General features: G+C 39.1%; 1 protein-coding gene across 2 annotated transcripts in view; it reads left to right on the forward strand.

Moving 5' to 3' along the window:
• The window catches only part of LOC128936223 (cytochrome c oxidase assembly protein COX16 homolog, mitochondrial), a 44,251-nt gene extending 35,441 nt beyond the window's left edge, over nt 1–8,810 (forward strand). The window contains exon 4 of one of the 2 annotated variants that reach the window (XM_054274979.1): nt 8,445–8,809. In XM_054274979.1, coding sequence (XP_054130954.1) covers nt 8,445–8,561 — 117 coding nt within the window. In that variant the 3' untranslated portion in view covers nt 8,562–8,809. Of the gene's footprint in view, nt 1–8,444 lie in introns of both variants that reach the window. The other variant, XM_054274980.1, reaches the window with a different exon arrangement.
• Nucleotides 8,811–13,140: the final 4,330 nt, after the last annotated feature.

Here is a 13,140-nt window from a genome sequence, read left to right on the forward strand (position 1 = left end):
GTTTTGTAGAGAAGTACAAAGTTCTGTTATTTTATCATCAAGAGAAACTGCCTTGGGAAAGGATTTTAATTCAAATAGTTTGTGTTAGGAATTTTATTCTGGGTAGATGTACAGTCCATAGCCAACCTATAGTTTTTGACCTTTTCTTTTTGACATCTCAATATTTTTCTGTACCATAGTTCAATGTGTTCAAACTATAAACTATCTTCATAGTTTTTCATAGAGAAACACATGAAGGTGGAATTTGGTGATGGATATGGCACAGGAAGAATTCTGGTTGACAAGTCTCTTGCAGGAAAAAAGCCTCCAGAGTAAAGGTCATAGGGTGTCACTTTTCACTGGTGTTATTTCTGGAATGCATCTCTGTTTAATAGTCCAGTAAATTCTTTCATGGTCATCTCTTAGCACAGGATTTTTCCTTAACTGAGTGCTGTTTCTTTCATATATGTTTCATTTGTACTTTCCTTATCCAGTAAGAAGACGCTGATATCTAATAGATGGAAAGCAAGGTGAGTGATTATCAGTCAGACAGCCAACATGGCTGGGACTGTTACAAATGATCTCTTCTCATCACCCTGTCTCCTCTCTCCAAAATAGAATCCTTAGTATCAACTTGCATTCCATGTGTGTTTTCTTGGTTTTTAATGCCACATGAATTGACCACCTCTTACCATGTTAGGGCCAACACTGTATGTTGTCTCAGTCGCAGAAAAGCCCAAAAGTTTGAGTAGGGGAAGTTGTATGCACACATCATGGCTGAATTCTTTCATTTATTGTGTTAATGAGTGCTGCTAGCTACTGCTTGTTCTAACAGGCTTACTGATTGAACAGAAAAATTATATGCAAGATTCTGGTGGAGGCTGAGCATGGAGTTTGCACATTTCTTAGCTAAAAAATCAAATTTCTAAAAATTGAATGAAGAAGTTCCCAAGTTTAACACCTGACTTCATTGTGTGTCTGGTAAAACTTGGTATTTGCCCAGGGATAGCTCACAGGTTCATAGAGAAGTTCACAGGCTGAGGAAAATGGTGTTGGTAAGTCAATATGTGATAATCCATCTTGTTTATAACATCTTCCCCTCAAGTCATTGGAGAGCCAGTGTCCTCCTGTGCCATCTTACAGCTCTAACACAAATAGTCTTTAAGCACAATGCACTCCAAAACCAACATACCTTCCAGCTCTAGAAAGACCCCAGACCTTACCTTCTAAAACTTCATTCTGTAAAAATTTAAAAAGATGCCTTGATCTTTCTAAGACAGAAGTCTTTCTGATTTGATTTGAAGACCTGTTGGTTCTAATAGAATGAAAGGTAGTTATTCACATATTATTTGTGACCTGTACATTCAGCAGTTTTGCCGAGAAGTAGCTTTATTGTTACTGGCAGTACAGTATGGGAATAATGCTCCTATTATTGTCCTCATGAATTAGAAAAGGGATGTTAGCTGTAGAGAAGAAACAGGAGGATCTTTTCCCCTATGAGAAATTGCACAACAGCACAAATCAAACAGTAGCCATTGATATTACTGAAAAACTATGGCTGAAAAATTTGAAATTGCCCTGTTAATGTTTAGCCCAAATCATAGCTTCTCAACAGGGAAAAGCGTTCTGTTTCAGCATATAAATTGATAAGCAAATTCTGGAAGAGAGGTGAGTGGAAAATCAGCAGGGAGGTGTAGATGAGAAGCAGAAGTCCTAAACTACACTAACTGTGTGAATGTTACCTGAACCAACTGACACCAGGGTGGGGGGAGCATGTGAGAGGCAGGAGACTGAGCCCACCAATTCAGAAGGGTCAACTGCTTGGTGAGGTTGACTGCTGATTTGAAGGAGTGTGGTTACTTTAAAGTAGTTTCTTAATGGCCTGGATTTAAGTTTAATTTGACACTGTTGTTGTGAACCTTCTCTAGTTGTTTCTTTTCTTATGCCCACACACTTCTGTTAGTAGTTTCATAGTGGTAACCGATCATTTCTTGTTGTGGTAATCTCTTAGTCCTTTGCTGTGGTGTTCATTGCAGCTTTTCCCTCTCACATAAGAAACCTTGTTTTTCACATCTCTTCGGAAGGAAAAACACCATGTGTGACTCATGGGTCTCTTATTTTTTTATCCTGGTACACCTCATCCTTTTTTTATTAGAGTTTCTTTTTATCTTTATTAGAAGGACAGACTGTGCCAGATTTTATATACAGAAGGTAAAAAAATGTCGACACTTCCAAGTATTCATAGTCTTAGGAAGTTGTTTGAAATAAACCATTTCATTGGTGTCAGGAGGGCTTTCTGGGCTGCAGGTAGAGACGTGCTGTAGAAATCTGTATGGTCTTCTTAGCAGCAAAAGAAATGTCATTTTTTACACTTACTGGTCTCCCGCATTGTTAAAGATCACACATCCCCTTCAGTCAAGTTCACCTTTATTTAGTTGAAAAAGATGCTGCAAACATCCCAAAAGTCTGTCCCTGGCTGTTTATATTTTAGAGACTTGTGCTGCAGTAACTAGGACATCCCTTTATAAAGTTTAGTATGATATAAACTTAGCAAGAACAAGGAGTCAGATTTGGCAAATTCCTTCCTGCTGTTGACTTTGCTAGGTCTCCCAAGTAGTGAATTAGGGATAAATCTTAGTAAGCAGCACCTCCCTTTCTGGGACAGAATAACCATAGCTTGATAAAACTTTTCTATATGAGAGAAATTAAAACTATCCTAAATGTACCTAATTGCTTAATTAAAAGTGGAATTTGCTGAATTTGGGATGTTTGATCTTGAAGTTGTACTACTTTAATCCTGCTATTATTTATGTTGGACCTTTCTGAGTTTTGTTTTTGCTTAGAAAAAGAAGATACACTGAAAGTAAATGACCCATGCATGCATTGTTTTGACTTTGTCATAAAACCTGTGCATCTTTTGGACTGAGAAGTCCGGCTTGGGTGATCTGCAGCTGTAATGCATAAATAGCACTGGATTAGCCTCTGAGATTTATTGTGGTTTTTAAGAGACTCTGAATTTTAAGAAGGAAAACTGCTTGTAAATTAGGATGAAATCATGGCAAGGCCTAATTCCAGATGGAAGTTTGTCTCATGTTATTTTCTCTTATGTTAAAAATTCAAGGTTGTGTAATCATGTAGTTTTAACTGAGTGATAGAAATAAAGTTTAGTTTACTGAGCACTTTGTATCACTATAATACCTTTGCATAAAGCTATGACAGTATTCTGTGAACATTAATTAAACTCTGTGACACCTCTGAGGTGGAGGCAAGTCCTGTTTGCATGCTTTACATATGGAAAAGGTTGCACAGACAAACGGGTGGTGCAGTTCCTCAGTACACATCTTCTGTGAAATAGTCACTCAAAGATGTTTCACTTTTCTCTTCACCCAATGTTTCCTTCAGCCAGTTCAAGTGTTTCCATAGTCCTGTGCCTCTATAAGATTTGTTCATAAGCAGTATGGATTTATTTTCCTAAACTATTTTGTTGTTTCTGGTTGGAGCACAGCCCCACATCATTGAATTGGCATAATTAAAGGGAAAATAATGCATGGGGAAAGAGTCTCTTAAAACCAGTTCACCATAGGTTAATTAATTGTGCTATAGATGAATGCTATTGGATCCCACTGAATTAAGCAACAAAGCTTCTATTGGGTTTTGCCAGTCTTCAGTAAAGCCAAAAGGAGAAGCAGCTCTCTGGATACTTACATGCCAGTCCCCCCTTACCTCCTGCAATTCTTCCCTTAATGAACAAAACCCAATCTTATTCTGGCCATATTTTGGTGCTTACTAACTTGCTTGTTTTCTAATATAATAAAAACTAAACATTCTCTAATTGGAAAAAAACCTCTTCCTTTTAAACTGAAGATTCAATCACTAATCATGGGCTATTAAATCCCAGATTATTAAATCACTAATTGCAGATATTAAATTATGTCACTTCCTAGGCAAAGTAACACCCAGTTTATATTAAGAAAATGAGATGTCAAAAAGATGGCTCTGTGAAAGAGTTATATAAAAAAACCCACTAAAGCCGTATCAGTGCGATGATGAAGTTAAGATTTTCAGTTATATACAAGACAGCAGATTCAGTGTTAGCTGTAATTCTGTACCTCTTCATCTATATATCATTATAGAGCTCCTCAATATACCTTTTGTCTCTTCAAGCTTTTTTGACACCTTTAAAAAACAGACTGTTCAATTGGTTTAATTCTTTCACTGCCTCTCACAGCCGTGAGGATATTTTTCCCTGGCTCATCTTTTGTCTGCAAATGGGTTTGCTTACTATAATGATGGGAAATAATTTGCTTTCTATATCAGAGCTATTTCTTTCTGTGGTGTTCATCACAGAATTTATTTCATCAAGCTGTAAAGTAAACAGGATTCTCTTATCCCTCCTTTCACATGTGAGAAACTGAGACTAAAGCCAAGCATTTTTGCAAGTGGCCACCTTGAATTTACTCAGCCTGAACACTAATAGCTCTAAATGAATTTCAGCAGACTTCAGTTTGTGTATTGGGGCATGAAGACTATCCTGCAAGAGTAGAATTCAAGCTCTCTTTTTAAATTTTATCTTTTTAAGGCTGTCAGAGGCTTATAACTTGTACTTAAGCCAGGCATTTGAACCAGCAATTAAGAAGTGAAGGTCTTTTTATGTCCTTTTTGGTACCTTTGCACTAGTCAAGCCATTTGATAAGTCTTAAAAGTCAAGTGAGGCAAACAGTTGAGCATATTTTTCTTTTTCACTGTGCCTGTCTGAATAACTGCATTTTTCCCTTGAATTTACAGCTTCTGTCAGTCCTGTACTCTTAAGAGGCAGTTTAGCTGATTTAGGGAGTGAATCAGTAGATTTAATGGACTATACTGATCTTACTTTAAACAGCTAATTTTCAATATCCTTTGGGCTATTTGAGACAAGCAGGAAAAGTGCTGCTGATCTGATCTGATTACATTTCAGTGTAGTCTCCAATGATTGAGTGTTTAGTACATTTGAATTGGGAGAAGTATTTCAAGTTTTAGCCTTCCAGTTCATATGAATTTCAGTTTAGTAAAAGCTGGAAGTAGTTTAACATGTGATGTGATGTCTTCATAAAGTTAGGTAGGCAATGTCCAAGTGGCTCAAATGAAAAAAAGAAATAAGAAATTAAGAAGACCTAGCCAGATAAAATGGAAGATATTGACTTCAGCTTCATGTGAGGCCAGAACTAGCTGTTTGCCTGAATTCTCACTGTACAGCTCAGGCAATCTGAAGGAGCTGTGTAACTTTGCAGCTTGTGCTCCACCTAATTAAGAGGACTGTCAATTTGGTTGTATTCTCATCACTAAGATGAATTTACAATGTAGCTATGTGCATGTCTTTAGCCTACATCTAATGTAGCTGTTTATTCTGGGATGATTCTGTTGTAAGAATTTTCATATCAGTGACCAAGCAAAAAGGGTAGGGTTTTACTGAGCTGTATGCGAGGTACTCTCTTGGTTTAACCCCAGCAGCCAAGCCCCACGCAGCTGCTCATGCACTCCTCATGATGGGAAGGGGGAGAGATTCAGAAAGGTGAAAGTGAGGAAACTCATAGATTGAGATAAGGCCAGTTTAATAGCTAAAGCATAAGGTGCTGGTGTAAGCAAAGTGAAACAAGGAATTCATTTACCAATTCCCATGGGCAGCAAGTGTTCAGCCATTCCCAGGAGAGCAGGGCTCCATCACATGTAAAGGTTGCTTTCAAAGAGAGACTCCATCTTTCTGAATGTCCCCCTGTTCCTCCTTCTTCCCTCAGCTTTACATGCTGAGCATGGTGCCATATGGTGTGGGATATCCCTGTGGTCAGTTGGGGTCACCTGCCCCAGCTGTGTCCCCTCCTGTGCACCCTCAACTCACTGAGGTGGGGTGGAGTGAGAAGCAGAGACAGCCTTGGCACTGTGTGAGCTGCTCAGCTGTAATGAAAACGTCCCCGTGTTACCACCGTTATTTTCAGCACAAATCCAAAACATATCCCTATACTTGCTACTATAAAAAAATTCTACCCCATCCAGAACCAGCACAGATACATAAGAAAATAGCTATTCAATAGGAAAGCATTGCAGAACAGATTCTCACATCCCCTTTCAGTAGTGACACTCCTTCTTTTGCTTATCCACATGCAACAGTTGTGCTCTGTTATTCCAAAATTGGATAGCTTCAGTTCAGAAAGTTGGAATGTCAAATCATTCTGCCTTCTGATGACTGATAACTATCCCATAAACTAAATTTTTGCAGATACTCTTGCTAGTAAGGAAGGTGCTTTCTTGAATTGCAGTAAGATACTACAAAGTCTTTATACATGACACAAAATGTTAATGATCTCTATGAATACAATGATAATAAAAAATTATAGTCTTCCTATGTATGCATTAGAATCTTTATTTCTTAATTGATTAATAGATCTTATTTGTCATCTCAGGCAGTGCCATTCATTGCACTGCACATTGTAACCCTTGGTTGTTTCATTCTGTCAGTGTATCCCAGTGTGTTTTCTAGGTACCTTTATGGTTTCTATTAGAAGCTGCCAAGATACTTTCTGGTACTGATTTGTTTGGATATGATAGTTTTGAAATGCTTCCTGTTTTTGACAAACCTGCTCTCTATAAAGCCTCTGTGAAGTTTCAGGGACAAATTAATATCAACTTTTTGGTAAAGATCCTCAGTACGCATGTGTCTTTTGATAGACTTCTTTATGTAGCCTGTCTTTAGATACCACAAGTTTTGTTGTACTTATTTTAAAAGTTGATTAATGCTCAGGCTTTGGGAGACAAACAACTTTGGAATAGTTGAGATCCTCACAGGTGTGTGATACCTTTGTGTTGAATTAAATCAGCATGCATCCCTTCAGTTAAAGTACAAGGTTATTTTAAGTGTAGTTTCCTTGAAGCTTCCATTAGAATCAGATGTTAAATTCCGAATTTGCAATCAGAGGAGATAGTCACTGATGGATGATGTGTACCTTTCCTCCTTCTCTCTCCTTTCATGTCAGTTCAGATCCCTCATGGGGAAATGAAGTACCAGCTAAGCATAAGATGTATAAAGTAGTAAAGACAATTCTTCAGAAAGACCTATGCCAACTCAACAGAAAGTTCAGTTGCTCTTACCTTGTGAAAGTCTGCTATGTTTGTGCCTGTGTTCTCATATATCTTCTGTAAAGTGTTGCCTAATTTCTTTTGATATCTGACTAACCTCATTTCAATTTCCTCAATTGTAGAAGTGTCAGGAAACTTTCACATAACATGAACTAAGCAGGTCTATTCTGTTACAGCTGTTGAATTTTTCTGCAACTATTATTCAAGTCCCTGGGTGTTTGCCATTTATTTGAATGATTGATAGTAGACAAATTAGGCCACAGGCTCAGGGCAGGGTGAAGTATTTTCTGGTGTATTTTTACAGCATTTGCTGAGATGAGGCCTTGATCCCAGGTCAGGTTTGAGTCCTACTGCAGTTAAGTATCATTCATTACTGGAATGCAGTGTTGCCCTGTTCAGTAGCACCTAGGACAGCGCTGATTCTGGCAGTGGTGCAGACCCTCTCCTCAGTCTCCCCACCATGTCCAATGTGCTGTTCCACTGCTGGCCTGTGGGACTTGAGGTCTGTGTCCTGGGAAGGGACAGCTAAGCCTCTGCCAATGGGACTGTGGAGATCCAATACATGTTTGTGTTCTTTGACTGCAGCTCATGGTAGGTGAGGTCACAAGGGCACCTGTTCTTCATTTATGTTGCCTGTAAGTCATTGGTAGTTCTATGGGGGGATGATAGGAGTAGGAAAAAAAAAGAAAGGTAATTAAATCTAGTTTTTCAATACCAGACAGTTCAGTCAGGTAGCATATCTCATATATGACTTAGTAAGAGGCCTGTCTGTGGTGGCTGGGTGCCATGGGAAACTAGTCAGCAGAAAGCATTGCATACCTCTCTCAAGTTAAAACCACACGGATTGAAGGGGTTTGCACCGTTGCTGTCTCTCTTTGTGCTAGATAATGAATCTTTTCCAGCATGCTTTGTATATTTGCTGACAGGATACTTCAGCTCACTAATTACTAATCCTTCTGTTTGAGCTATACCAATACTTGTCACTCCTACTACTTCAGTGTTTGGCAGACTTGCAGTTGAAGAACAGATCTGGAAAACAAGGTAAGAGGAGAAAAAGTGAATATAAGGTGTCTTCAGTCTTGCTCAGATGCTGCAGTGCCTCCTGTCCTTAAATGTTACTTACCTGCTGACAAGCAGATTCAGTAATGCCTATCTTAGTCATTTATGTAGAAGTATGGATAACTACTAGGTTTTTCTTTCTTGCTGAACTTCTCATGCAGACTAGGTTAAAGTTCATCAACCTAATGGTGATATTGAGTTTCTTGTGGAAAAAAAAATCCATTTGGAATCATACGTACTTTAAATCATGGATCTGTCAAGGTGACCCTGTTTTTTTTTATTTTGCTGTTTGTCTGCAGAAGCTGGAAAAATCCAACTTGGATAACTGGGAGAACATCAGAGGACCCAATCTGTGGGAAGATTCCAGGACGGTTCAGAAACAACGGCGGGAGGCGCTCCGTCTCAAGACAGAGTGACTGAGAAAGCTGCCTTTGGTGCCTCTGGGAAAAAAAAAGTCTCAGGCTGGACTGTCTTAATTTTTAATCCAGTGTCAGGAACAGACGTGGGAACATTTGCACTGAACAATTCAGCTGGTGTATATATAAGTAACTGTGAGATCAGTCCTAAAAGCCTTGTACTATAGGAAGCTCTTTGTTTGCATCCATTTGTGCAGAGTACCATGGGCTGTATATGTGAATTTTCAATTAAAAAAAGCTGATTATTCTACTGAGAATATCCCACTGTTTTTCAGTCTCTAACATTCAAAACTGCTTCAGCATGGAATAGCATTTCAAGAGTCACTTGTCAGTACCAGAAGTTGTCATCCTAATGAGAACAACAGTGCTGTCATCTAGATGTGTGTGACCAGATAAGTGCTGCTTCACGGAGTCCCTGTATGACTTCAGGCCCTTTAGCTTGGAAGGGACTCTACAGGCATATGAGCTGTTCAGAACAATGAGTCCAATTTTGGCTAAATAATACTCTTGTGTTTCATTTCCAAGGACTGCATAAAGGCATTTACTGAGTGTCAGCTGACAATTGGTCAAACAACATTTGTTTAGCTGTGGTTAAATTTCTGTGATTAGTTTATCAATACCTTCATGCTGGCTGGACCTCTGCTCTGGAACTTCTCAGTTTAAATTGGAAGAACTCTTCCTTGCAAAGAGCTGTGCTGCTTCTCTGTGAGTAAATATTATAGCAGAATCTTCTTCAACCACTACATAGTGGCAGAGCTCATCTTACATGTCTATTTGTGCATGTGCATAGAAATTTATGTTCCAATCAATTCTTCTGAAATGCTTGTCTTTTTATATTTGTCTTTGTGTGCTAAATCTTTGCTGTTAGAGGACATTGTGCTAACATTCAGGACCCTTCTGCTGAGAAAGCTCAATGAAGAAGCATCTACTCAAGTTTTCAAATGAAATGAAGCTTTTGATAAGGAGTTGCAACAGACTTGTGAAACTCCTCATCAGAGGAATGGAGCAGTAGAGCACACATTAACAACAGAATCTCGTTTCAAAACTCTCAGTGACACCTATATGTAAACTGTTTGGAACTGCTTTTGAAAAAGGTGTGGCCTTACTCCCCTCTGCAGGATGGGTCAAATGTAATCTGAATGTCCTTTTGGACACTTTTAGGGTAGCCTCCTCATGTAGATCTTCTCTCAGCACTTCATTTTCTTTAGGCTGTCAGTGGTGAGGCCCAGTCTTTCACTCAGGAAGAAGAATTAACACTGATTTTTAGGGAGTTATAAAGGAATTCATAAAGCATCACGTGAAATATCTTAGGCATGTTTTGTGCAAGTTTTCTTCTGATAAGAGTTGTGAAAACCATCAGAAAGTGGTGGATGAAATCTAGAACAAAGTTGGAGCTGTGCATTTGTGTGTTTCGCTGTTCAAGGTCATAGATATCTCTGCTTCTAAATCAAAGTATGAACAAATTAAACCACCCAGAGAGGAATAAGAGGATCAATGCAAGAGTAAGAAATAATAAATGCTATAGGGAAACCAGTGAAAAGCTAGAATACTGTGAAGGGATAGAATGTAAGAAAATAGTGCAGAAGGTAGCCTCACACCTGAGGAGTTGCAGCTGTACAAATCCCCAAAGATTAGGAACAGGCCTGCCCTTAATAGGCCACAGCTGTGTCCAATAAGAAGACGAGTTCTACAAAAGAGTGGCTTAGCTGGGTGAGGAGAGAGCTGGAGTCTGTTGGTTGTGCTGTGAAAAGGGTTGGACTTAGTTGGCTGTGCTGCAAAGAAGAAATCAGTGCTGCAAAGAAGAAATCAGTGCTGCAAGGAGGTGCCCATGAGAAATCAATAAGAAGGTATGGAACTTTTGCAATAAGATGACAACAGAATACAGAGGCATTAAGCTGTGCTAGACCTAGACAAGGAGGAAATTGGTTTGTTTTGTCATTAGGCAAATAAAATATAAATATGACAAATAAAGAGTAATTAATACTGCATAACTTCAAGGCTTAAACTGAAGTTCAGGTGCAGTTCCACTGACTGTAAGATTGATTATTGAAAGGACATCAGAGCTTTGGCTTCACTGACAGTGTTCTCTCAGTTAGGAATCTGGCTGCATCACACTACTGTTACAGTGAGAGCTAGACCATTGGAAACGTATCTTTACATTCCCCACTGGTGTGGACTCTGCATATTCACTGCCTTTTTGAGAGGATGCACATTTTCCTTTTCCCTGTTTTGATTGAGGGAGATGGGAAGCTGCCATTGCTTTGCATATGGAGAGGCGTGCTCAGCTCCCAGGCTTGCACAGTGCCTCACAATATGGACCAGCACTGCTCCTGAAATAAACATGTGGCTTTCTAAGAACAGCATGTGGAAGAGAAGCAGTCCCTTTCTCCACGGGAAGAAGCAAAGATATTTCTCTTACATGAAGCTCTCATCCATTTTCTTGATGAAAAAAACACTCACTGAAATATCCTGTGTATTTTTAGTAATGTGATATTCTGCAAAGACTGTTTTGGGAATGGTCATCTTATTTCAGCAGGTTTGGAATGTAGTTGTAGATAATTACTTATTTGGAGCAATTTCTTACGTCCTAACTTAGGATCCAGTCTTAGTTGATTGTTTGCTGGTTGTGTGGTTTCCCCTGCCTTTCTTAGGCACTAACTGCTTCTGAGGGCATATGTGTAACTACCTTTGAAGTGCCCTCTCTGGAAAGCAATGGATTGATCTTAGCATCTTTGAGAAAAAATGATATGCAGTTGGAAGACTTTGCAACTTGCCCTTCTCTCCAACTTACATTTTAGAAGACAGCCTATATCTATTGGTTGTCCACTAAAATAAAAACCAACTATGTTTTTTAATGATGACTTATATTAATAATTTTTTTAATGTTGACTCATTTATGAATTATAAAAAATGCCAAACCAACAATAGCTGGTACAGAAGCTGTACTTCTCATAAAATGGGAAGGGCTATTCCAGCAATTCATCTTTATTGCCATGCACTTGAACAATGGCTTGATGTTTTATGCTGTGCTTTTCTTAGCCATTGAATTGGAATAATACTTTTGAAAGGCGTGTTGAGAGCCAATTAAGTCTCTTAAGTTGTCATGCAACCTAGGGTAGAAGGCACTCCAGAAATGTGGAGAATTATAGTTCATAACAGTAGCAGGAGAGGCAAACTTCAATTGGTTCAAAATTCGTGCTCAGTTTGGCTGCTTATTTGAACTATCCTTTTGAAAGCCACTTCTAGTTCTCTTTAAGGCTCCTGAAGACAACTTTGTTCAGCTCCTGAATCATAGTTCTAAATATCTGTGAGTGGAGGGGGGTCAGAGATAACTAAGTACAATTGTCAGTCTGAGACGCTGATTGACGTTTTTGCATTTTTGATAACTGGCATCCACAGGTCTGAGGACAATGAAAACAAGGCTTTAGTCAGGGGTGTTCAGTATTGCCAAGGTAAAAGAGAGGACTGAAGAAGCCAGATCTTCTAATCAGTGTTGCTGAAATTAGAAATAAAAGAAGCAAGCCTGGCTAGGTGTCTGTGTGTATGTGGGCTGAAAAATCAGTTTCAAAATCCCTGTTCTGACAGTAAAGGAGAAGGTGTTTATCTCTCCCATAAAAATTGTAGCAAGGTTGGGTGTTTGGGATCTTCCATAACAAGGAAAGCAGTAGGACCTAGAATTGGAAGAAAGCTGGGGCACCTTTCTCCAGGGGGAGGGAGAGATCAGCATAGTCCCACAGATATGTGGGTATCTGCCTGGATGGTTCCTGGTGGCAGCTGTCTGCAGCTCTGTGTGAGATCTGCCCTGTGGATCCTGCTTATTGAGAGTTGTTTTCCTACTGTACTTGGAATGTGCAGATGTGTGGGTGACCCAAAATGCTTAATATCTCAGTTTATCTGTAACAGATGAAGGAGAGCCTTAGTAAAAGCTGTAGCTGCTGTGGTGCAAAAAAACTGTCAAAACTACTGAATAGCACAGCAGTTGAATTGTGAAGTTCCTAGATACATCTGAGGGGCAGTTGGATGTTAAAAACTTACAGAATCATAATGCAGAGAGCAATCTTGGTCATAGTGATCTTCCAAGATCTTGAAAAAGGGTCCAGTACCCAAAAAAGATAGGTCATCGTGTAGTAAGACATGAATGATGTGAGTTTTGGATCAGAATATAGAATGCAGAAACTTCTGAAAAGCAATTTAAGTCTATCCCATCATCAGCTGGGGACCAGTCCCAAAAAACAGAGGAAGAAATCAATTTCTTCACAGAGAAGCAGCAATTTAGAGAAATTTGAAGGTCAGTGTTCATTGGATGTTTTTTTACATGGACACTTTGTGTTTCACTGTGCTTGCCTGTGTATGGGTGAAACTCCAAACAGCTTTCAGCCTGTGAAATAACTACACAGACCCTTGTACTCCTTGATGATCTTGCATTTGCTCTGACTTGCTATGTTTGCATTTCCAGCTTGAATCCAGGGCAAGTTTCATTTTATATTCTGTATTTTCCAGAGGTGCTTATTTCTGCAAGAAATGGGAAAGCGTAATATTATCCTTTGCTACAAACTATGTCCGCTTGAAAAAAAAAAAA

This window comes from Melozone crissalis, unplaced genomic scaffold (genome assembly GCF_028551555.1).
Source record: "Melozone crissalis strain CALT ecotype California unplaced genomic scaffold, PUWL_Pcris_2 ptg000018l_1, whole genome shotgun sequence".
NCBI lineage: Eukaryota > Metazoa > Chordata > Aves > Passeriformes > Passerellidae > Melozone > Melozone crissalis.